Source organism: Gopherus evgoodei, chromosome 15 (assembly GCF_007399415.2).
Source record: "Gopherus evgoodei ecotype Sinaloan lineage chromosome 15, rGopEvg1_v1.p, whole genome shotgun sequence".
Lineage (NCBI taxonomy): Eukaryota > Metazoa > Chordata > Testudines > Testudinidae > Gopherus > Gopherus evgoodei.
In genome coordinates this window covers 4,729,460-4,753,769 of record NC_044336.1, presented here as the reverse complement: position 1 = coordinate 4,753,769, position 24,310 = coordinate 4,729,460, and the positions used below count along the sequence as shown (strand labels likewise).

Below are 24,310 nucleotides of genomic sequence, written 5' to 3'. Positions count from 1 at the left end.
CACATTCTCCCAGTTACAATATCCTCTTGTTTGCTACTCTGAGATTGAAACATTAAATCACTTCTGTTTACCTGTCTCAAGAAATGGAATTTCCAATTCAACTGCCAAACACTGGTAAATAAAGTAAATCTGTTTAAAATAATTGGCAGCATAAACATCAGCCTATTTTAAAGTGGATTGTGTATACTGCAGAACTACAAAGCACACACAACATTTTTATCTCTTTAGTCAACAGAACAAACACCAATTTTTCAGCAGTAGACAGATGTCACTTAAATGTTTGAATTTCAGTTTTTAGTACCTTCTATTTGCAGGAAATGCATATGAAAAATGTGCTTTGTATTCACCACTTTGCTGTTTTAAAAATAAGACATAAACTGATTAAAACAGATCCATTTTTCCATGTCATACTGATCCCACACTTTCACTTTCATGTAATTTTTCTAAATGGTTGGACAGCTGAATTATTTGCAGTATATTAATCAGTCTACAAAATTATGATAATAAAATAATATTTCTTAGCACTTTCTGCCACAGATTTCAAAGATCTGCACAAAAGTGGTTAAGCATCATTATCCCCATTTCACAGATGGCAAAAACAAGAGAGAGAGAGGGGACTAAATAGACCAACAAACCAGAGTCCAACTGGAAGAGGTTACATCACCCGTGTGTTTCAGAGGCTTATAGTAAGCCTCTTTTAACCCAGAAAGCACAGTGTTACTATGTAAGCAGGAAATGATGCCAAAGAATTAAACAGAGATTTTTCTCCCCAATGTTAAATTTCTGGTACAGCAGGCTAGAAACCAGTTTAAGAAATACTTTGTCTGACTGGTCACTTTCCCTTCTTCAAGAAGGTGTATGTCTGCTGACCCTTTATTTGCAGGTTGAGTTCTCACTGCTGCTTTGACTGGAGAAGCTACAACTTTGCCTCTGAGGAAGCTTGGTAAGAAAAGGGCTGGTCCTCCACCTTCCCATCCGAATGAGCTGCTATAAATTCCAAGAATACGTCAGTTATCATAGATATCTGTGGAAGGGACCTTGCTGTAGGCAACAGAGTATAGTTATCGGGCTGTACATATATTTCTCAGGAGACTTCCCTTCTGACGTGTCCTATCCATAAGAGCCAAGGGGAAGACGAGCATCTCCATCACCATATTGCCCTCACAAAGTGATTGATGGGTGGGTTTTATTAGCCCCTCTTTGGAGAAGAGGAACAGAAGGCTTTCTCTGTTCTTTTAGTGACGGCACGTCTGCCAATCCTCTACTTGTAGGCAGCCGTAAGTAGTGAGAGGAGTAAAGGCAGGGCTGATGAGGATATGGAATTTAGGAGCTATTCAGACTATGCAGACAAACAGGCTAATTTGTGCTTCCTGTGAATTGAAGACTCCTCTGCCAAAGGCTCTATCACCAGACCTGGAAGTTGAGATTATAATGGTTACAAAAAGTATGTGTCTTGGACCAGGCAGCTGCCTCATTGCTCACCTGCCAGTCCTTTCCACCCAAAATGCTGTGGTTATTCAGGACAAGTAACTTCCAATTCCTTCAAGCATGGAATTCCTTTGGCTGTGTATGCCTCGCTGACATAGCTATAGATCCAAGTAGAGCTGCTATTCTGGTGGGTTTCCTGGCCCACATACCTCACATGATAGTTGCTAAACAGGACATTTGGGAGTCCTTCTTGATGTCTAATGGGCCACAGAAATGTCTTGACCAGGCTCAGGGGAGTGTCCATAGCTACCACTATGCGGGATGCTTTGCTTTGGAAATATCTGAGTTGTGACACAGAGGCAAAGCATGAGGATTAATACTGCAGCACCCTGGCCATTGCAAGCAGGCTGAGGAGTGGCTTAGTGACCCCGCTCCAGGGCATAGCTTCTTTGCTTCTGCAATCGAAACAGCAGCATCACTTCCCTGTGGAGTCTGGCTCCTGCCTCCCCTCTGAGGTAGGGTGCTGCTCCAATTCATTCTTCCTTTGCTCTCAAAATCTCTGTCAGTAGGTCTGTAAAGCTTTGCAGCTGGGGGGAAGTGAGCAGTGCCTGTGATCTGTATAGACAGGAGCGGGATCCATCAGTTCTTTGGCCTCTTGTTCCCAATAGATGACCCTACAATACAAGCTGTCCTAACAGCCTCTTATGGGATGGCAGCAGCCATACAACAAAGTAATGTTAACTCCATACATTTGCGTGTATCACAAGACACCAGACAACGCACTGTTTCGGTGACCTTTAGTGTCCCACTGTTGGCAGTGCACTGAACTACACACAGGAGCTAGTGCCTGCCAGTCCATCAGTCTCAACTCATTGTCACTAATACCACTGAATCAAAGAATCCCTCCTGTTTATGGGTCATCATCCATGCAGTCCGCTCACAGTTTTGCTAAAATACCTTTCAAAGCAATAGCTCCTAGAAACATGGGCTTTGCCATCCTGAATCAAACTAGTGCTCTGTCTCTGCAGCTTCACAGGAAGGTGCAAGAAACCCTGCAAGAGGCAGTTATGGGATAAACTGTCCATAGGGGCAGTTTCGTCCTGTCCCCCTTCATTTAGAGATTCACTCATGCCCTGATTCAGAAGGTGTAATGTCCATTCCAAAACTCTTGGCTTTTGAAATCTGTGCCATTGTTACTATTACTGTTATGTAAGAAAGATGTGGACAAATTGGAGAGAGTCCGGAGGAAAGCAACTAAAAACATAAAAGGTTTAGAAAACATTGGTAAGTTTAGTCTTGAGAAATGAACACTGAAGAGCAGGACCTGGTTAGTGTCTTCAAATAAGTTAAGGGCTGTTATAAAGAGGACATTGATAAATTCTTCTCCATCTCCACTGAGGGTCGGACAAGAAGTAATGGGTTTAATCTGTAGCAAGGGAAATCTAGGTTAGATATTAGAGGAAACTTTCTTACTATAAGGATAGTTAAGTGCTGGGATAGATTACCAAGGGAGGTTGTGGAATCTCCATCTTTGGAGACCTTTAAGAAAAGGCTGGACAAATACTTGCCAGGAATGGTCTAGGTGTACTTGGTTCTGCTTCAACGCGGGGGTACGGACTAGATGAGCTGGTTGGGTGCCTTACACTTCTGTGATTCCAAATATGGATATTTTTGTATCCTTATAAATGACTGACCGTTTTTGAATCATGCTATGCTCTTGTCTTCAGTGATACCTTGTTGCATGAGTTCCACAGGCTATTCAGGCACTGTGTAAAAGAGTACTTTCTCTTATCAGTTTTAAATTTGCTGCCTTTCAATTTCACAGAATGCCCCATTGTGTACCTGTAACTCCACAAAGGGCCTATGGTGGGGTATGGGGGACCATGTGCATTTTTTACAGATTCCAAGGGAAGGGACCATTGTGATCATCTAGTTCAGGGGTCCTCAACGTGGTGCCCGCGGGTGCCATGGCACCCGCAGGGGCATCTAAATGCACCCGCCTCATGGCTGGTGGTGAAACATCCACTGAAATGCGGCCGAATGTCTGTGGTGTTTCAGCGGCGATGCCTCTCCATGACGTCACTTGCCAATGGCAAGTGGCATCATCAAGAGGTGTTGCCGCCGAAATGCCACAGAAATTTGGTGGCGACGCCTCTTGATGATGCCACTTGCCGCCGACAAGAGATGTCATCGAGAGGTGTCGCCGCCGAAACGCCACAGAAATTCGGCGGCATTTCGGCAGATGATCCACAGCTGCCACGGTCCTTTGTCTGGTACCCACTACACGAAAAGGTTGGGGACCACTGATGTAGTTTGATCTGTGAAGAGCAACTGTGAATTTTTCCTCATGGACTCAAGTTACCATTGGAGCACACTGTGCTATTTGTTAGGTACCACTTTAAAATGTAACTGTTTAAAATGTGAGACACTTTTCGTTTCTCTTCACACCCTCATCACCTATGCTTTCCAGTCATTCAGCTTGCATATGAGATTTCACAAGACTGCAACCTCTAGCAGAGAGAGCGCCTACCTTCAGTCCCAGATCTAGCTCCTTAAGGGAGCGCTTTATCTCGCTGGTGAGGATGTTCATGCGCTCACATTCCTGGAAGGCAACCACAATGTAGGGCGTCCTCTCCTCTACCTTTGCCATCAGCTCCAGGATATTAAACTCATCTGTTAATTTCTCTAAAATCTCATCCAGAAGAGCCTTCACCTGTTTGCCAAAGGAAAGAGAGAGAGAGAGAGAAGTGAGTGACCCATGTGCTTCCTCTACGGAAAGGTGGAAGAGAGCTCCACCTGCCACTCACTGCATCAGAAAGTAATCAATGTCTTGCTGAATCATGCATGGCACCTTTCAAAACAGCTTGTCCCAGCCTAGGAAAATTCAAATGCCTACCAAATATCATGTCAAATGAGGCTCTTTTAAAAGGACTATTTATAAATGTCCACATAGCATGGCATACTCTATTCTGCATCCACATTTGCATTGCTCCTTTTTCCAAGGCCAGGTTCAATGCAGGATGATGGATGAAGCTATGAAAATAAAATCTAATACTGGTGCCTCCAGGACTGCTGACTTTATGAACTATTCTTTAATGTTTTAGTGACAAAAATGGGAAATTATTTGAAATGGAATTTTAAACTGAATTTGGTATTCTGAATGACTACAACATGGGGAAAAAGCATAACAAAGCAAGCTACTTCCTGTCTCCTTCACAGCTGGATTTAGAAATATGATCGTTAGTGTGTAACTGATAAACAGAAAATGCACCAGGAAAAACTCCAAAGCAACAGGCTGGCATTTTGTTTATGGTGCGTTCTGGGAGCCTGTACGTATGCCAGCCAGACTGCCATCCCCTGTGGTTGATGGATGTGTGCCGGCAGAGGCCACAGTCAGATTTATTCACAATGTTCTCATATCATCTTCTTCTTATGGTTTGGGTAGGTAGCAAAAACTAAAAATGTGTATGTCCTCACATGATGATAATGAAGGCACTGGAGTGCAGAGGACCAGTTAAAGTCAGGCCCTAGCACTGGCTATAGTACAATTACACTAATCATGGCGACTGCCTGAAGAATGCCAGACTGGTTATTTCTGTTCCTTGTACGCACTGTACAAAGGCTGACCAGGTTATAATAAAGGGTCATGAGAAAAAAACAGAGACTAAAATGCAGCCAAATTAAGCAAAGTCACCCAAGTGGCAATGGCTCCCTACTCTGCTCATCTTACCTTTTCTTCCCTTGTAGCCCCTCCTCCTTCACCAGCATTAGTGTCACGAGGCTGCATCTCCAACACGGTGCGGAAGAGTTTCTCTGAGGTCTGGGTTAAGAAGCCGATTTCAGCATTCGGATGGAGACCATACAGGTACGGAGACTCGGCAGGCAGAGCATCGTCTATGTACTACACAGGAAGATCACACCTCCCATTATTGTTTCGTACAGGGCCAGGGACTTTACACTTACTGATCGCATTGATGGGCTGGAAAGCCATCACACACAATCCGCCCAATGCAGCGCATCCAGCTGGACTGCCCTGCGGTGCTAAGAAACTGCTAGGAAGCAGAAAGGTGGAATTAGTAAAGCCGCTGGAATAATAATAATTTCTGCCAGAAGAAAACAAGCCTGGCCATTGTTGCAGGATATCTTGGCTACACATCTTAGAGCTGAGCTTCTTCTACCTTTTCGTTTGCTACACATTTGGGCATCAATACTCTGAACTGTTTGCTGGGAATTTCACTTCCAGGAGTAGAGATCGTTTCACCAGTTTTATGAACAAAAACGAACTAATACGCCAGCCCCTGCTGCTGCCTCTGCACATACAGAACGGATGAAATCAGTAAGTAAACATCCAAGAGTCTTGAGTGTTTCTCATTAGATCCAATGCTAAAAGGAGCTTGAAAGGGCCATTTTAGCAAACGGTATGCGGATGTAATTTTCCACTAGACCTGCTCAAGTCCCAAGAACCAATACAGTTGTTCTATTCATGCATGAACAGAAGAGCTCATGATGAAGTATCAAATTACCATTAAACTTGGTTCATCCAAGGGGATGCTTAACAGTCTACAGAAAAAGAACATAACAGGAAATAATACAAGATGAGCTGGAACTCTGGAATCCTATTCACTGTCTCCTATGACAGATTAAAAGGTGATTATGGAGGACACTAAATTCAGCAATATAATGAATACCAGCAAACAAAGAGGCTACCTGGTGATAACCATTGTAGTCCATGTTCCCTGGGAGAGGGAATCCTGGAGCTAGGAAGAGCTCTCCCTCCAACATTTCTGGCTTAATAAATTCTTCCAAGTAGGTTTTGCAAAGTCGTCTGTCCCAGTCATCTGTGATGTGGCCTCCATACATAATCTCACCAAAGAGGTAGCGCAAATCGTCGTAAGGGACCTAAATAATGAACCAAGAGGGCATGAAAGAGTCCACACAGATGCAGCTCCACTGACCTCATCATGGGGCTGCAGACTGGAATGCAAAGAACTGATCTACAGGGTGAACGTTTTCATTTCACCAGTTCATTTTCCTAAGTAATTGAATATCATGTAGCAGTTAAATCGCTACATGCAGGAGAGCGGCCCACAGAAATCCAGCCTGCAGAACAGACTTTGTGGGGCTTCCCGATGAGAAGCGAATCTCTTTAAAGTTCCATACATTAAACATAGATGTCTAGGCAGCCAAACATTTCCAAATATTGTCCCTAAAACGGCAGTGAGGAGACTTGCACATGCCAGAGCTGATATTTTATCTAAGTGTAATTTGTAAGCTGTAACAGATGCAAGTGGAGCAGAGGCCGCTCTGTATTCTCCTAAGATACACACTGAGTTCTGAAGCTAGAAAGCCTGACGATGCTGGGGAATTGGCACTTAGTGAAAAGGATTTCAGATGTTTCAACAGACATATAATAAGCATATGGGCTACAATCTGCACACAGAGCTGATTTCTTTGTTTCATGCACCTTTGAATTGGCCTCCAGGTAATTGTACAGCACGTTGACTGAGATAGTGAGGTCTCCAGTGTTAAAGGGGTAGGAGCGGTTCCAGCCCTGGGGCCCAAACTTGCGTCTTTCTGCCACCACAGCATGGAAATAACAGAGGGCGAACAGGATGCTTTTGAACTCGTTCTCCCGAGCACACATCTCCAGGGTGTCCTGAAATGGAAACAGAACAGCAATGTTGTGCATTTCCACCGCACTCTCCATCTCAGGGCTCTACCTGGGTCACAAACACTATTGGATACAGGACATGGTGAATCCTCTCACACAGTGGCCCTGCAATGTGGAACCCTCATCTACTCATATCTGCAGCATCTAAGCAGTTTGGGGTTTTAAATCAAGGTTTTAGCCCATATCGTACTGAACAAACCTGCCAAATGTTCCCTGGTGCAGTGAGGAGTGTGCCCAAGTCTGCAGACAACAGAGCGCTGTGAGCTAACTGTGGTACAAAGCTTGGGCAGAATGCATGGCCTGGGTGGCAGGGCTGGGCCCTGGTGAATTCCATCAAGGCTGGGGGAAGAACCTCACTTCACCACATACATACACTTCACAGCCCTGCTCCAGCCTCAGCTAGCCAAGGGGGAGCCTCTCTGAGCTCTGATTAACTCATGAATCAAGGTAGGTCCCTGGTTTCTACGGGACTGGACATGCTATGGCAGCTTTCTACGTTACTGCAATATTAAATACCCCCTGAAGCACTGAGCAGGCAGGTCTGGCTATCGACTGCAGAGCTCTATTACTGAAGTTATCAAGGGGATGGCAGAAGGTCTGGACAACCAGGGATTTTGGCCCCTGGAAAGGTGAGGGGGTAGCTTTGGCTTTTGGCTCCCATAGGGAGTTTAGACCTTTGACACTGAGAATAGACACATCTCCTCCCCCGCTCCCTTGTGCATAGTGATCAAGGGGCCCTGATGTTCTTTGTTGTGCTTGAATTCCTTGTTCCTCATCTCACTAACTCTTACAGCAACTTAGCTGCCTTGCTCTCCTCTGCCCCATATCTGCTGCTGCACCTAGCAACAGTGGATGAGCACTTTAGCTGAATGTATCCACTGAAATGATCAGCAGTGAACTGGCACCACATTGAGATCAACGGAGCAGTTCACGTCTCTTCTACAGGCGTGCTTTAAGCAGACACTGCTACCAAGGTTACACAGAGGTTTCTCTCCGAGGTTTCTTAACCATGGCAAGTGCTACACATTAAAGCTCTGAGTCTGGCAAATGATTCTTTGGTCACAGAATCATGGGACACGCAGGGCTCCGCTTTGACTCCTCAAAACTGCTGTCTTTCGGGGACTTCCAGAATGCTTCAGTCTTCCCCTCCCACCCGTCCCAAACCATGCATACATTCGTCCATTGGCAGTCAGCTCACTGTAGACTGGCAGGATGAGTTGCCAAGGGCTCAATAAATGGATTAAAATCCAAGAGATTTAGTACTGAGGGCTCCAAAGAATAGAGAACAACCCAGAGCCTTTCACCTCTGCCTCAGCCCCTGAGTCTGAGACTCCTGGCTTGTGAACTGGCATTGCCCATCTGCCATAACTATGGGCCTCTGTAGCAGGTGTGCCTACAGTACTGTCTCTGCCTGCTCTGACTAACGTAATGTGCCACATAGACTGGCTGCCTCCAAAGCCCCTTATGTTCTGAGCTCTATGGGTGACTAGTGCCCATACAGCTGACTGGGAACGAGGGGTGCGACAGGCCAGAGCAGAAGTCTGAGTCTGGGACAGAGAACCAGCTGGGAGTCACAGTTGTAACAGAATCACTGTAGTACTGAGGCCTGAAAACTAACTCATTGGTTCTCCAGGGTTTCATTAGCGTTATTTACCCAGAGGGAGCTGAGGGCCAGGGGAAGGAGCAGTACATTACCTGAGAGGGGCGTCGTTTCCATTGATGATACATTCTGAGGAAAACAAGCCTAACTGCCTGCTCTCTTCTAGCATGTTCACCTAATAGATACAACCTTATTGTACTGAGCACCCACCCAGCATGTGCCAGTAGGAACTGCCAAGCAGTAGAGAGAATAACAAAACGACCTCTGACGCTACACACCGATGGCGGCTCTGCTGCCCATCTTTCAGGCTGCGCTCTGGATAGTGAGCAGGTAATGGGCAGCGTCGACTCGCCGGCAGGCTTGGAGGTGGAGGGGCGGAGATCCTGAGTCATTTAGTCAATGAAGATGAACAAAGGAAGCCAGCTTCTAGGGCTGAGCTGGGAGCAGGCAAGTGATGGTTCGGAGATAAGGCTTTGAGCGGGAGGCGAGCCGGCTGCATCCATCTCCAGTGGAGTGAGTCTCTCTCACAGCAAGGAGGGAATAAAGCCAAAACACAGAGCCCTGCACTCCAGCAACACCTAAACGTGAGGAAATTGGAGCCCTTCCAGCAGCAAATGGTGAGCTCGATCCTACTCGGGGATGGGAGGCCCCGTTAGTTGAAAGTGGGAGCTGATTCCATTGTCCCCGGCCTGGCTGGGCACCCATTCCATTGTGCCGGTCACCTTGTTTCCCCTTAAAAAGAACAGGAACACTTGTGGCACCTTAGAGACTAACAGATTTATCTGAGCATAAGCTTTTGTGGGCTACAGCCCACTTAATCGGATGCATAAATTTGTTAGTCTCTAAGGTGTCACAAATACTCCTGTTCTTTTTGCGGATACCAACTAATATGGCTGCTACTCTGAAACTTGTTTCCCCTTGTGACTTGTCATTGCAGTTTTTGACTTAAAGCCAGAGGAGCTCAGGGGTTTCTGCTGTAGCTAAGATGCCATCTCCTCACTGTGGCTTCTGGCACACCAGCATCAGAGGTACGGCTCTACACTGCTTCTGAAAGCTGGTCTGTCTGTTGGTCTCCACTCCCTTCATGCACCCAGGTCATGGTAATGGCAGCCACGGAAGCTCTCTTTCTGGCATGGAACTCTGCATTGGAATCCAAGCTGCTATTTAAAAATACTTCATTTTTTGTGACTGGGGAGAAAACCTTACAATGCAACCCTGGTGTAACCCAGTGCAGTCATGTCTGCCTGAGGCTGCAGTCAGCCTGAAACAATATAGCTCAGGGAGGAGTGTATTACCCATTCACCTCATTGGGACATTCACATGGAAAGCTAATGACAACTATTTCAGTGCCTGCCTTGTTAACTATTTCACTGCTGATTTTTTGGGCAGACACATCTAGCCTACGTTTTCATCCCACAATCCCAAATGGTATCCCATGTCTCCTTGGTGCCAAAACTTTCAGCTTTGCACTGACAGCCTCTCTGATGCAGTTGTATGTTGCTGATACCTTGAGAACTGAAGACGGGGGGTGAGGTTAGCATAAAACAAACAAAATTTAATAGCAAAATATGTAAAACAAAGGGTCGCTGTACTGAGTATATGATTCAACTTCACACCCATTCGTTAACAATTTCCATTTCTTAAGTTTCCCAACTCTGTAGCGGATTCCTAGGCTGCTGCACTGCCACACTACACTACTGCAGAATTCAGGGACCTTGCTAGAGAATGGAGTGCCATGCAATGTGCTGATCCTTGTTTAATGGGAATCAGGCTTGGGCATCATGAGCAATTACTGCCCTGTTGTCCTCTCAGTTAGCAAACAGCTTCTAAACCCCCTCGGTTTTTTAGTGTGCTGCTTTGCAGGTATTACGAAAGAACAGGGTCAAAGCACCCTACCATGCTCGGAGCCCATTCTTTCCTCCAGCAACCTCCCAGTGACTTCAAGGGGCCTTTATCTGAATGAAACCTGAGAAAGGATCTGGCTCGTAGCCTCATTTGGCCTCTCTCTCTATTTAATCTCGACCTTTCCTTCAGCTACAAAACCAGAACAATATTCCCCGTGTACAATAATAAGCCATCTTTGTAGCTTTCCGCTGAGCTAAATTTGAACATCCATTCCGTACGCTGAGCAAGAATGGAACACAAAGCAGTGAAATGAGGTGTAAAGGTTCTCCTCCCACACACTGCAGGATTTTGTGATAAGAGGCATTTTATAATGCTCTAGCAATTTAGAAAATGTTAATTACTATCTGATTGAAATGAGCACAGGCAGGATGAAAATATTACTTTGGAGGAAGGTTCCCCCCTCCCCTGCTCTGTAGGACTTTCTGTGCAATTCAAAATGATGAATGGCAGTAAATAAAAATGGAATAATCTTCACTGACTGTTCACATTAACCCCTGCCTGGAATCTCCCACCTGCACCTCCCTGGAGGCCCCCTTCCTTACACCTCTGACGCCTTCAAAATCAGAGCATCTAACAGAGTACACATAACGCAGCACCTTTGCCTGACAGGACAGGCTCCCCTTGTGCCTCCAGGGCTGCAGGCTACACTGCAGCTGCCCTTGAACTACTATAGGGGGATGCACCCTGCAAAGCTTGATGCTTGTGCTCCTAGCAAGCAATGACTGGTCATGCCAACAGTAGCCTTAAATCCTCCTCTACTGACCAGCAGCACCATGTGGGCACAGGGGGGGCCCTTTTAAGGAGCATTCCACCTGCTGCACTGACATACATAGAAGCAGCTGACAAGGCCAGACTGCCTCTAGGGACTAGTCTGGGCAGATGACCTCTATCCCCTTCACTTCCCACAACAGGGGCTCTAGCTGGGAGACCTCTGCATGGGTAAGTGTGACTTCACTGCCCAGCTGTGAGCAGAACAAGGCAGCTGCTCTGCACCAACTGGTGATCCAAGGCTGTCTTAGGGTAAGTGAAGAATAGCACAGGGATTTAGGGAGATAGAATACAGCTAGCCAGCTGGGATTCGGCAAAGCCTGGGGATAATGCCCCAGTCTCTAGGGAAAGATGCCATAGGATTTTTGATAAACATGAGTGGCCAGGGCCTTGGCTTTATCCCATCCACAAGAGAGGACAGGCAATAGCACAGCAGTTCCTAGCACTAGAAATGGCATTGCCCCAGTGCTGACTCGAAGCAAAGACGGCTTTCGACTGAATCTCCATATCATTGCCCAGGGTTTTCCTTGTAGGCTCCCATCCAACCAGTGTCTAAGCAGCGCGTATGAGATTCAGGTGGTTTGATCACTCAACAGCTATCAAGTTGTTCCCTCTTTATTTAAATATGGAGCTGAAAAAGTAATCCATTTGTGAACAGTTCCCACACTGTGGTCTCAGAGATACCAGTCTTCCATGTACTTAGAATAAGAGACAAGTGGGGGTCCATGCTGACTTTTAACGACCACTCTGTGTGTGTGTCTATTGGTATAGACTGTATATAATACTTGTGTAGTAACATACAGATATAAAATGAAGGGCTGCCTACCGACAACTGCTGTTGTTCTTATGGGGCTGGGATGTTGAAGATGGCCTACTTTGTCCCTAGTTGATAATGGGGCCATGATCTGAAGACAGATCTGAGGGTCTCTCTCAGAGGGTCTGACCTCAGTGAGGCCTGCAGCTGAGTTTGCCTGCTTTTTTGGGCCAAGGCACAAAGCCCAATACTTTAAACAACAAACAAGAGCATGGCCTGCCCCCGGGCATAAGAGTGCATGTGCATCTGACTCCAGGTACATAGAGGGGCAAAAGATAGCAGGCCTTCTTTTCCAAGTCTTTGGGCTCAGATCAGACCCAGCATCTGCTTTAGTTACTGTTGGAATGCAAAGTATTTCATATGATACAAATATATCATCTAGCCATTTTCTAAATATGCAACAGAAATATTTATTGAGAACTTCTGCCTTTTCTGCATTATTATGGACAATTCTACCATTTCCATCTAGTTACAGGTCAATACCATTGTTAGGATTCTTTTTGTTCCTAACATACCTGAAAAACTCCTTCTCTCTGCTGGCCACAAATGTCTCCTCATATCCTTTTGCTTCCCTTTTCAATTTTGTACAATTCCTAGCTTATGATTTATATTCCTTGCTATCCAATTCCACTTTTTTCCATTTGTTATACACATTTTTTTGTAAAGGGACTGCTAAGTGCTAATATGTACAAACCAGATGGAGAAAAAAACACACAAACTGAAAAATCAAGTAAGGGGAGAAGATGGAGTATGACTCCAATTCATAAAACTCTGAGTAACCTAATTACCCCTTAATGAACACTTTACTACAATACATTTTTATTTTTTACACTTGCTTTCACTTTCCCTCTAAGCCAGGTGGTTGTTTCTTAACCAGTGTGGCCTTCTTTCTTGACTATGGCTTTTTAGGCATCTAGTAAAATGTCCTTAAACAGTTTTCAATTATCATTGGGTTTGGTGATTTTTTGTTTGTTTGTTTTAATTCTCTCTCCACTGATCTGGATCATAATTCTTTTTAGCTTTTTGAAATTGGGCCTTTTAAAGCACCAAGTATATATTATTGATCTGGATTTTATTCTGTTGGCACTTAAGAAATGGGATCAAGTCATGATCACTTTTACCTAAGTTAGCAGTAATTTTAGTTCTCTGATCAATTTCTCTTTATCAGCATTAGGTCTAATACATAATTCTCTCAAATTTGATACAACTCTTTTTGAGTTAGGAAATTATCATCTATAATTTTTAGAAATCCCAAGGAGATTTTAGTACTGGCAGCATAAGACCTCCAGCGTGTGTCACTCAGACTGAAGTTCCCATGATCACACAGCTTTTTCCCTACACATTTATACATAGTTCTGTAAGGAGCTCTAGAAGACACCATCTAGTATTCCCTCCTTGCACTTTATCTGTTAAGACAGTGATCCATAAGCATTCTAAATAATAACATAAGAATGGCCATACTGGGTGAGACCAAAGGTCCATCTAGCCCAGCATCATGTCTTCTGACAGTGGCCAATGCCAGGTGCCCCAGATCACTTACTTCTGAACTGTCAGTGACTTGGAAACAGGTAATGCTACTTTGGACATAGAGTGCCACTCCCCTGCCCATTTTGCCCACTCAATGCTGCTTAAATAGATTGTAAGCGGACATTCTACAAGGTTACGCAGTGGCCACTTGGGAGCAGAAGGTAGCAGATATGCCCCATACATTGTGTTGTGCATCTGGATACATTAGTTCTTAACTAATCTGGCAACCTGTTTGGTTACTGCAGCTACCTCATGAAGGAAGCCAATGATTCCTATGAAGTGTAACCATACCTGGTTGAAGTTATCCAGGGCCTTGTGCAGGTTGGCATGCATCCCAGTTGGGGGTTCGTTGGTGATTTTGATGGAGTTCTCCAGGATTCCCTGGGGGATGATGTGGCCATCAGGTGAAGGAGCAGGCTCTGCACTAATGAAGACACGGAACTCCTGGTGGCTGCCTTCACTGTGCTGCTCAAGTTTTTTCTCCAGAGAACCTAGCCACTTGGCCACCAGATGGATGTTCTAGTATGGAGAAATGGGACAATACTTTGTCAACTGCTGGCATTTACATCTGGAGTGAGCATCCATCAAATATAGCATCAAGATGAGATCAAGGAGCCCCCTCATGCTCCAAAAGTCAGACCACAGCCTATATATAGCTGATTCCAGAGAGCGAAAGGGGACACAGAAGCAAGGCTCCCTCCAACCGTGCCAATTAACTCAGTTACAATACACGTTAGCTATGTCCAGAAACCACTCTCTGAACCAGTTATCTTGCTAGTACCAGAAAATAGGAGCCATATTCTGTTCTGGTGTTACCTGGGGTAGCTCCACAGACTTCAGAGTAGCTTTCTGGACTTGCATCTTGCTGTGTGAGAACCAGATATTCAAAAGTATTTAGGCACCCAAAAATAGGCACCTGGTGGGACTGTCAGAAATGCCTATGGAGGTTGGGCATGTACCTCCACAGATTTCAATAGACACGTCTACTAGACATATCTGAAAATCACACTAAGTTCCAATCTGCATTTGTAAGCACCTAATTACCTTTGAAAATATGGCCCTGAGTGTCTAATTACTTCCCAAGTCTTTTTAGTGCTACCTGCACCATGCTTTGCCTGCAGTTCAGAGTGGAATGTGCCACAGCAAAGCCACAGGGACTGTTTAAAATATCAGGAGGCAGGGAAAGATGCAAAGAGGGAGGCAAAATGCAGAGACCACAGCAAAACCCATGGGGGCTGGCTGTGTTTAAAGGGGGAACAGGTCAATGGGTATCTGTTTCTTTGACCCAGGCACCCTAATTTTCAAATGCAAAGATCACTATCCTTGCAGCGTGGGGCTCTTCGGAGAAGGCATTCATCCAGGACCTGGGACTGAATTATCTCTTGGCAGGCAGCTAGCGATGCTGGTAAACTTCAGTCCAGTTTGCAAGGCAGCTAGTGTGTGTACTGTGTTTTTTATGTTAGGTAGATTTTTACTGAGGCTTGTTATCCTACATACAAGGCAGTGTTTGCTCAATACAAAATGATACACAAAAATCTACATTAAATGTTATATTAAAGCTGCAAAGCCATGTACTCGGAAGCTAGGAAATGCCAGCATTTAGGCTGTCCATGAAACTTTAATTTGGCCCCTGCGTGCATATGCATCACAATGCAATCTATGATTATATGATCACATGATTTTTTTTCACAGGACCTCTGCTGGAGCCTAGTCTGGGCCAGAACTGAGGTTTATGAATAAGTATGCAGCTTCCACAGTGGTGGCACTTCAGGATGCATGTAGTACTAAAGAGAAGAATAATTGTCCAGGAAATGGATGGAGAGGTTAGATACTTCTCTCCCACAGGAAGTGGCTTGCACGCCTCAGTTCCAATCAAATGGTACCCTAGAAGGAGAGGGTGTGGGTGTGGCTTTTGTTCACGCTGACAGGATGCAAGGTTTCTAGTTTAGAGCTTAAATAAATGAAATAATAAATAAATATTAAATATTTAAAATAATATATATTTTTAATATAAAAAATTTCCTTTCCTTTAATGATTTGGGAGCATGCTAGTATTAAGTGGAGCAGGAGGGACTCATGGGTCTCGAGGGGTCCTTTCTGTTGTAAAATATAACAGTGAGAAAAACAAAATGCAATTATACCCTAAGTGTTAATGCAGCAGTTCTTTCCCACTGCAGTCAGGGCTAGAAATGGCAAGGAAATCCCACAGAGTCCAGGCAATCAACCTGCTCTAATATCACTAGTCCAATAACAAAACAAGAATTGAGAGACATACACAACCAGCCATAAAGAGCTAACATTTTATGGATAAAGCTCAATACCACCAACAAAAATATTGTGCCTTGAGTATCAGAATATATAGAGAACACTTTATGAGGATTTTCATCTTTAAATGACAATTTTTTTTTCTACAGAATCATGTGATTGAAAAAATCTTTTGATTCACCTTCTGTTGATGTGATGCTACTGAATAATACTTGCTGGTATTGCTAGCCTTCTGAAGACTGATGCAAAGAGCAATTCTGATCTGATGGCTAATGGAGGGTCAGTGCTGGGGAAAACAACTCCAGACATTCTATTTCTGCTTTATTCCTTTTTTTTATATAACTATTAAAATTTAAATAGACTAAAGGGGGAAACAGGAAAACAGATAATATGCAATTTGTTGGCATTATGGATTTATGACCTTGGTCAGATGAACAGTTCCTCAAAGGAAAGAAGTAAATAAGAAAATGGGGCAAATTTTCACAGAAAAAAAGGACTGTAATATTATGAAGATGATTTATAACTGCAAATTGCTCCACTGCATGAGCCTTTTCTGCCAGCCAAACAACATTCTCCACCACACTTCTGAAAGCGTATGTTGCACCAGCTTTCTATCTTTTTCACTTCCACAAATTAACTCTGGAGGCCCCACAGTAAATGGGGTTAAACAGTCATGTAATTGCTTTCCCATATATTTTTCTATGCCAGATTTGGAAGCCTGTGACAGAGCCCTTGTGAGAGTCAGGTCTGGATAAGTGCACATCAATAGGCATTGGAAAGCACCTCTGAATCCCCCATATAGTTACAGCTAACCCTTATGGCTACGCTGCATGCAGAGGGATGTAAATCTCGGAGGCTGCATGTGTCAAATTGTCTCAAGTGGAAGTGAAATTGAAGTTTCAAGTGAATTTGTTCTTATTGTTTGTTTAGCTAGCCAGATTTTGCAGCTGGATCCATGCAGAAAGGCCAGCACCTGCTCCAAGCCCTGGTGAAGTCAAACTACTGGAAAGACAGAAAAAAGGAAGCTAAAGAGAGAACTGCCACAAATTTACCCTTGCAGTAATGTCACTACTTTTGCAATTAAATGGCCATTTGTTCTACTGAGTGTGTGTAAGCCAGAGCGAGTGTGCCTGTGTGAGCGAGTGAACCTGAGCGTGCATGTGCAACATCGGAGTGCTTCTTCAGCCATATACTTCAAAGCAGCTTTACTCTGACAGAGGACATATATCACACGATGCCGGGGTTGCCATAGTAATGATCAGAAACAGTAACACATACAAACCAGCATTTACTTCAGAATTCATTCCCTTCATATACAGTGTGAGAGTATGTGAAGCCCCTTCACATTTTGCAGAGTGCTGGGAATTTCTGATTCATGCCTTTTCCCAAATTGCCTTCCAAAGTAATGACAATTAGCCATTTTTACAAGGTCTGATTGTCTCAAGAAACACACGGTGAAAACCACAACTTTGGGTACCCAGATCGGCAGATAGTGATTGATCTATCGGGGATCGATGAATCGTGTCTAGTGTAGAGGCAGATAAATCAGTCCTCAATCGCTCTGCCATCGACTTCGGAACTCCACCACGGCGAGAGGCGGAAGCAGAGCTGACAGGGGAGTGGCGGCTGTCGATCCCGCGCAGCGAAGATCCAAAGTAAGTGATTCTAAGTGGATCTAAGATACGTTGACTTCAGCTACGCTATTATCATAGCTGAATTGCGTTATCTTAGATCGATTCCGCCCCCCTCAGTGTAGACCAAGCCTCAGTAAATCTGAGAACTAGGCTAGACAATGAGAACCTCTAGCATACAGTCCAGGGAGGGCTCCCTTCATCAGTTAAAGATGGTTACCTACCTGTACTGTAACTGTTGTTCTTCAAGGTGTGGGTGCAGACATGTATTCCACTCAAGCGTGCATGTGCTCAGCACACCAAAGACAGAGAACTTTGCTTAGCAGTACCTGTAGGGGCAATGCTCAGGCCCTCTGGCCCCATAGCCCCTCCCTGGGCTATTTAAGGGCACTGTTGCCACAACCCATCTTGGTTCCTTTGCATCAAATTTCAATGGGGCTCAGAGCCTAAAGAATGACTGCAGAACTACCTCCCCAAAATTTGCATCTGATCTAGATGCAGTCATAATAGCATACTTGACAAAAGTACATATTGAAGAGAAAGTAGCAGCTGTGACCATCTGTATCCCTATGTGTACCCTTTTTACAAACCTACAATCGATTTTGTACAAAGTATGCCTTGTGAGGGATCATTTGAAAACTTATAATTTACTGATCATTATTGTCCTGGTAAAATATGTGTGGCAACATTGTATGTAAAGTTATAAGAGTCTACTCTATAACATTATTGAGATATGCTTAAAGTTTAGAAAAGCAAGCACAAACCAATTTCTCAAAGACAAAAGGTAAACTTGCACTTCAGCCAGGTGTCAACAAAATCAAATGGACTATCACCTGTTTAAGGGACCATTCCTTGGCAGAAAAAGGGTGTGAGTGAGAATTTTACATCTTGGCAAAGAAACAGCTGGAGATTCCTGTCCCACAGACTTTGTGTTCTCTGAACACCATCTGGTGATGATTCTCAAAGAGGAGGAAACAATATAAAAATGGAGAACAGAGGCCCCAAATGATCTCTCCCTTCATCTATACTCATGGCAATGACAACACTTAAAGGACAAAGGAAGCATTATTAGACTGGGGAGAGAGCCTATTTGAACGGAGTTCAGCCAGTAAGACTCTACAGCATGTGGGGAGAGACATGCTTTGCTCTGAATTCATTTAGCTTGTTAAGTTAGGTATTAGATGCATTTAACCTCTTATTTACTTGTAACCAATTATGACTTTTATGCCTCATTACTTGTAATCACTTAAAATCTTTCTTTCTGTAGTTAATAAACTTGTTTTATTGTTTTACCTAAACCAGTGTAGTTGGGCTGAAGTGTCTGGGAAACTCCACTTGAGATAACAAAGTTTGTGCATATAATTTTCTATTAATTAAATGACAGATTTTATATGCGCTTGTATTGTCCAGGTAGGTGCTGGGCAGTACAAGATGCACAATGCTGGAGGAGGCCTGGGACTGGTAGTTTGCTGGTGTTACCCTGCAGTGTAATTCTTGGATGGATGGCTACAGCTGGGAGTGATTCACATGCTGGAGGCTGTGTGAGGGCAGATCAGGAGTGGTGGCTCTCACAGCATAGCAGTGTAAAATACTGCAGAGTTGAGGGGATACAGTTCAACAGACTACACTGAACCCTTGGGAATGTCACACCTGCTAATGTCCAATACTGAAACATTACTGGGAAATGAGATCTATGTCACTTGGGCCCTCATAACCTCTGTGGCGGCACAGTTCAAGCTATCCCTTAAATCAGTGAAAAGCAGGATAATATCCACCTGGAAAACATTTGCACAGAAACTGCTTGACCCTTCATCCCATCCTCAAAGAAAATAAAAAGTCAAAGCAATGAAGAAGGCTGCAATTCTGTCATGAAGGTCACAGAAGTCATGGATTCCGTGGCTTTCCATGACCTCCATGACTTTTGCAACTGCAGCTGACCCCAGGGCTTCCTGGGCAGTTGGCCCCAAGGAGCAACCAAGGAGTGGTCCTGGGTGCTGCAGGGTCAGCAGCACCAGCCACTGCTGGAGCAGCCCCAGGGCCAGCCACACTAGCCACTGCTTGGGTGGCCCTGTGGCCAGTCGCATCGGCCACTGCTGGAGCAGACTCTGAGGCCAGCCACACCTCCTGCTGCTGGACCAGCCCTGTTCCTGGGGAGCTGCCCAAGCAGCAGTGGTCCCAGGGGCTGCCCCAGAGGCCTTCAAAACAGCAGCCCCTGGGGCCTTGGAGTAGCGGGTGTCTGGGGGTCAATCAGCCTCCACTGCCAGTGCAGGGGCTAGCTGTTGGCCCCTGGGGTCCCTCAGAGCAGCGGTGTCCTGGGGACCTCTAGAGAAGCAGCACGCCAGGGTCCCAGGAATTGCTGAATATTAGTCAGGGGTATTTATATAGTAAAAGTCATGGACAGGTCATGGGCCATGAATTTTTGTTTATTGCCTGTGATCTGTCTATGACTTTTATTAAAAATACCTTTGACTAAATCTTATCCTTAGCGATGAATGAAATGGCTTAACTGTTTCCAAATATAATGCTAAGCAATGTCTGACATTCAAGAATGAAGATGCTGTACGTCTGTATTTGAATAAAGCTTAGGAAGAAAGACAGGTGAGTGTATTGTCTGGTTAATATGAAATTGTGAAATCATTTTAGACAAAGGGCTGAGGCCTCAAGGCCATCTTGTTTTTGAGTGTAGGGAAGGTCTGCCATTAAGGACTGCAGGTCACTGGCTCTCCTTGTGGAAGTTATGGCCACAAGAAATGCTATCTTTTGGATGAAATCCTCTTTTTTCTGAGTGAGGCTGCTACTACCGCCATGCATTTGCTCATACAGAGCTGAGGACAGGCCAAAGGGGAGCACAGTGTACTGACCGTGTTGACCTGCCATAACAAATCTCAAAAACCACTTGTGGCTTGGGAGAATTGCCACATGGAAGTGAGTGTCCTGAACATCCAGAGAAGCAAGCCAGTCATTGTGATTCAGTGCGGGAAGAACTGAAGCAATGGTGACTAGGTAGAATTTCACGTATGTGATGTACTTATTGGGATTGGAGAGATCAAGGCTAGGTCTCATTCCTCCTGTGGACTTGGGGACCAAGAGGAGAAGGAGGAGAATCCCTTTCCCTCCTTCTGCAGGGGGGACCTCCTCTCTAGCTCCTGAAGAATGCAAAACGGAACCTGTGGAAGGAGCAGTGGCTCGTGAGAGAGGTGCCTGAAGAGAGAAGGAGTGGGAAGGGGGAATCCACAGAAATTGGATTTCAGAACCTAATCTCACAGTGCTTAGGATCCATCTGTCCATGGTTACTCTGTGCCAAACACTGTGAAAGTGAGACAGGCTATTCCCGAGTGGAAGAGATGGAGATTGAGAGATCACAGCTGAAATGATGTCCTGGATGTGCAAGTAAAAATAGTTGCTTGCTTGACACTGGAGGGCGGGATGGCTGGTTAAAGTTGGATCCAGAAGGCATCCTCCTCTGTGATCTATGAGGCTATGACTTGTTCTGGAGAAGTCTTGCTGTCTAAGAGTAAATGACGACAGCTGGAAAACCCATTGTGAGCAATACTGTTGCTGTTGCTGAAAACCCTCATAATGGCTCCTCTTTGGGGCTGAGGTATAAAACTCCAACAAACATACCGTAGCACAGTAGTCCTTAAAAGAATGTAAGTCTTGTCAGTTTCCTCAGTAAACATAAAACAACCATCAAAAGGCAAGTCTTCTATGCTCTGCTGAACCTCAGGAGCAATGCCAGAATTCTGCGACTACGAGGCCCTTCACTTAGTCACAGCTGACACCATAATTCTGGGGAAGCATCTGCCACATCCAGTGGTGACTGTAATAATGTTTTGGCCAGCAGATGGCCCTCCACAATGAACAACAAACTCTTACCTGGATGATTCTGGCAGTTTATCAGTACATTTCGACACAGCCTCCCAACTGAGGAAGTCATATTTAGATAGCAACACTTACTGATTTGCAGTGTGCATCTGTAACAATGGGGCTGAATAAATTTTCCTCTCCATCAATCCACACTCTTAGATTCCTTGTCCTTAGCGTGGATTCGTATCTCCCCTGCAATAATCTGTCATTTACTGTCATTATAACAAGAGAGTTTAGGGGCTGGATGAGAATAGAAACACTCAAAACCCTGCTGTCATGGTACAATCCCCACTCTGAACCTTAGCATCCAAAAGATGGGGTACCAGCAAGAATTCCTCTAAGCTCAATTACCAGCTTAGTACTTGTAGCGCTGCCACCATCCAGGAATTCCAGTACCTGGTACACTCCAGTCCTCCCCAAAAACCTTGCCCGGGGACCCCCGAGACCCAGTCCCTCTGGGTCTTAACACAAGGAAAGTAAACCCTTTCCCTCATCGTTGCCTCTCCCAGACTTCCCCTCCCTGGGTTACCCTGGAAGATCACTGTGATTCAAACTCCTTGAATCTCAAAACCGAGAGGACAATTCACCTTCCTCCCTCCTTCTCTTTCCCCCTCCCAGACTCTTCCTGAGAGAAAGTAATCCTGGCACAGAGAGAAATCAGCCTCTCTCTCCCTCTTCCCTCCTTTCTCCCCACCAATTCCCTGTCGAATCCAGACCCCGTCTTCTGGGGTCTCACTAGAATAAAAAAACAATCAGGTTCTTAAACAAGAAAAGCTTTTAATTAAAGAAAGAAAAAACAGTAAAAATTATCTTTGTAAATTTAAAATGGAATAGGTATAGGGTCTTTCAGCTACAGACACTGGGAATACCCTCCCAGCCTAAGTATACAAGTACAAATTAAAATCTTTTCAGCAAAATACCACTCTGAACTCCTTTCAGCCAAATACACATTTGAACTCCTCCAAGCCAAATACACATTTGCAAATAAAGAAAACAAGCATAAGCCTAACTCACTTTATCTACCTAGTTCTCACTATTCTGAACTTATAAGAGCCTGTATTGGAGAGATTGGAGAGAAACCTGGTTGCACGTCTGATCCCTCTGAGCCCCCAGAGTGGACAACAACCAAAACTAACAGCACAGCCCAAAAACTTCCCTCCCTCAAGATTTGAAAGTATCCTGTCCTCTGATTGGTCCTCTGGTCAGGTGACAGCCAGGCTTACTGAACTTGTTAACCCTTTACAGTCAAAGAGATATAAAGTACTTTTATGCTATTAACTTTTCTTATCTGTTTATGACACCTGCATAGGGACATAATATTGTTAGAATGCTTCACTGTAGGGGGCAATGAAGCTGGGGTATTGCAGGCTCCAAAAGAGCTTCATTTATGGGAAAAGCTACCTTACCTCAGATTGAGGACTGGAGAATATGCAACAACTTACGGGTATTCTCCTGCACGAACTTGGCCTGCATGCCCAAGGTGGAAGCCTAACACCTCAGGAGGTCCTGGTATGACTTGAAATCCTCGAGAACAGGGAAGGAGAATCACCTAGTGAGGAGAAGGAAGGAGGAAGCAGGGCCAGTGGAGGCTCTCTGGGTTCAAAATGAAATGGACCAGGAGGAATGACCTCCAACTGAATCTGCAACAGAGGTAGCTCAGGAGGACAGGCTGCAGATTCAGTAAGCAACCTTATCTTGGACTGGGTAAAAGAACAGGATCTTGTAGATCAAGGAAGGTCCCAAATATTCCAAGGAGGCCACTAGGGAGAAGGATATGGCATTTATGGACAGGAGGCATGGGGAAAGATGCCTATCTTAGTACTGATGGTGATCCAAGGATGGCCTCAAGGACTTCCAAGAGTGTTGCCTTGAAGAAAAGGGAGAGGAGAAAGATGTCCTCAAACATGACCAAGCAAATGACCAGTCTCATCCAAATACCAATATGGAAGTGGCATCGGTACCAAGGACAGAAGAGCAGTCAACAAGTTAAGTACTGTACCAAAATAGGCATCGTACTTCCACTCGACACAGGAGCAGACAACAATTCTGAAGCTGGAACTTGTACCAATCCCCAAAATGAGTTCTGCTCTGAAGGTATTGTCGGTACTGAAGAGTGCGTCTGTGCTGGTGGACCCCTCGGTACCAAAAAGGGGCATTGACCTCAACTCTGCACTCTGCATCTTAGGTGGTGCGGAATATGGTGCTGCCAACTGAGACAATTTTGCAAACAGACCAGGCGGCACAGAGGACACTGCCAAAGCAGAAGAAGCCACAGCAGCTGAGTGCTCCTGAATTATTGATGAATCAGGAATAGAGAGGCAGAGCAGGTCTGATGTAACCTGATATGCCATAGTGTAGAGACAGTTGGTGCTGATGCTGACATTGTCAGTGCCAGACTCAACAAATGTCCCATGCCCAGTACCGAGGTCGATGGAATAATGTCCAACAGCTCTCGGTGTGGTACCAGGAAATGGTTAGACGGGCCAACTCCATCCCACGAACCTGAAGAATCATGGTGCAAGTGAGCACGCCTATTCAAAGATGAAGAGGAACCTCTTGAGTCCTGGAATGGCCTCGTCTGTCTTGCAAGACCTCTTCTTCGGAGGACCAGAGGAATGAGAATAATCCCACTTCCTGTTAGGGAAATATCAGACCTGGAGCCTGGAGCAACAACTTGAGTTGGGACTGGATGGTCTGTGGAAGTCCACAGTGCCAAAGCAGATCTCATGTCCTGTTTCAGAAGGTATTGCTTGAGGTAAAAATCTCTTGCCACCTGTGTTTTCTTGAACTATTTACAGATGGAGCACCTTTCCATAACGTCCCCTTCTCCAAGG

The 24,310-nt window shown here is 44.9% G+C and overlaps 1 protein-coding gene across 6 annotated transcripts in view; it reads right to left on the bottom strand.

The window, feature by feature from the left end:
* DNAH9 (dynein axonemal heavy chain 9) overlaps positions 1 to 24,310 on the bottom strand; it is a 392,191-nt gene that overhangs the window by 14,815 nt on the left and 353,066 nt on the right. For 5 of the 6 annotated variants that reach the window (XM_030534283.1, XM_030534284.1, XM_030534285.1 and 2 more), the window contains 5 exons: positions 14,005 to 14,232; positions 6,893 to 7,084; positions 6,136 to 6,327; positions 5,159 to 5,329; positions 3,959 to 4,141 (listed from right to left, as the gene is read on the bottom strand). In XM_030534283.1, coding sequence (XP_030390143.1) covers positions 3,959 to 4,141; positions 5,159 to 5,329; positions 6,136 to 6,327; positions 6,893 to 7,084; positions 14,005 to 14,232 — 966 coding nt within the window. The other variant, XM_030534286.1, reaches the window with a different exon arrangement.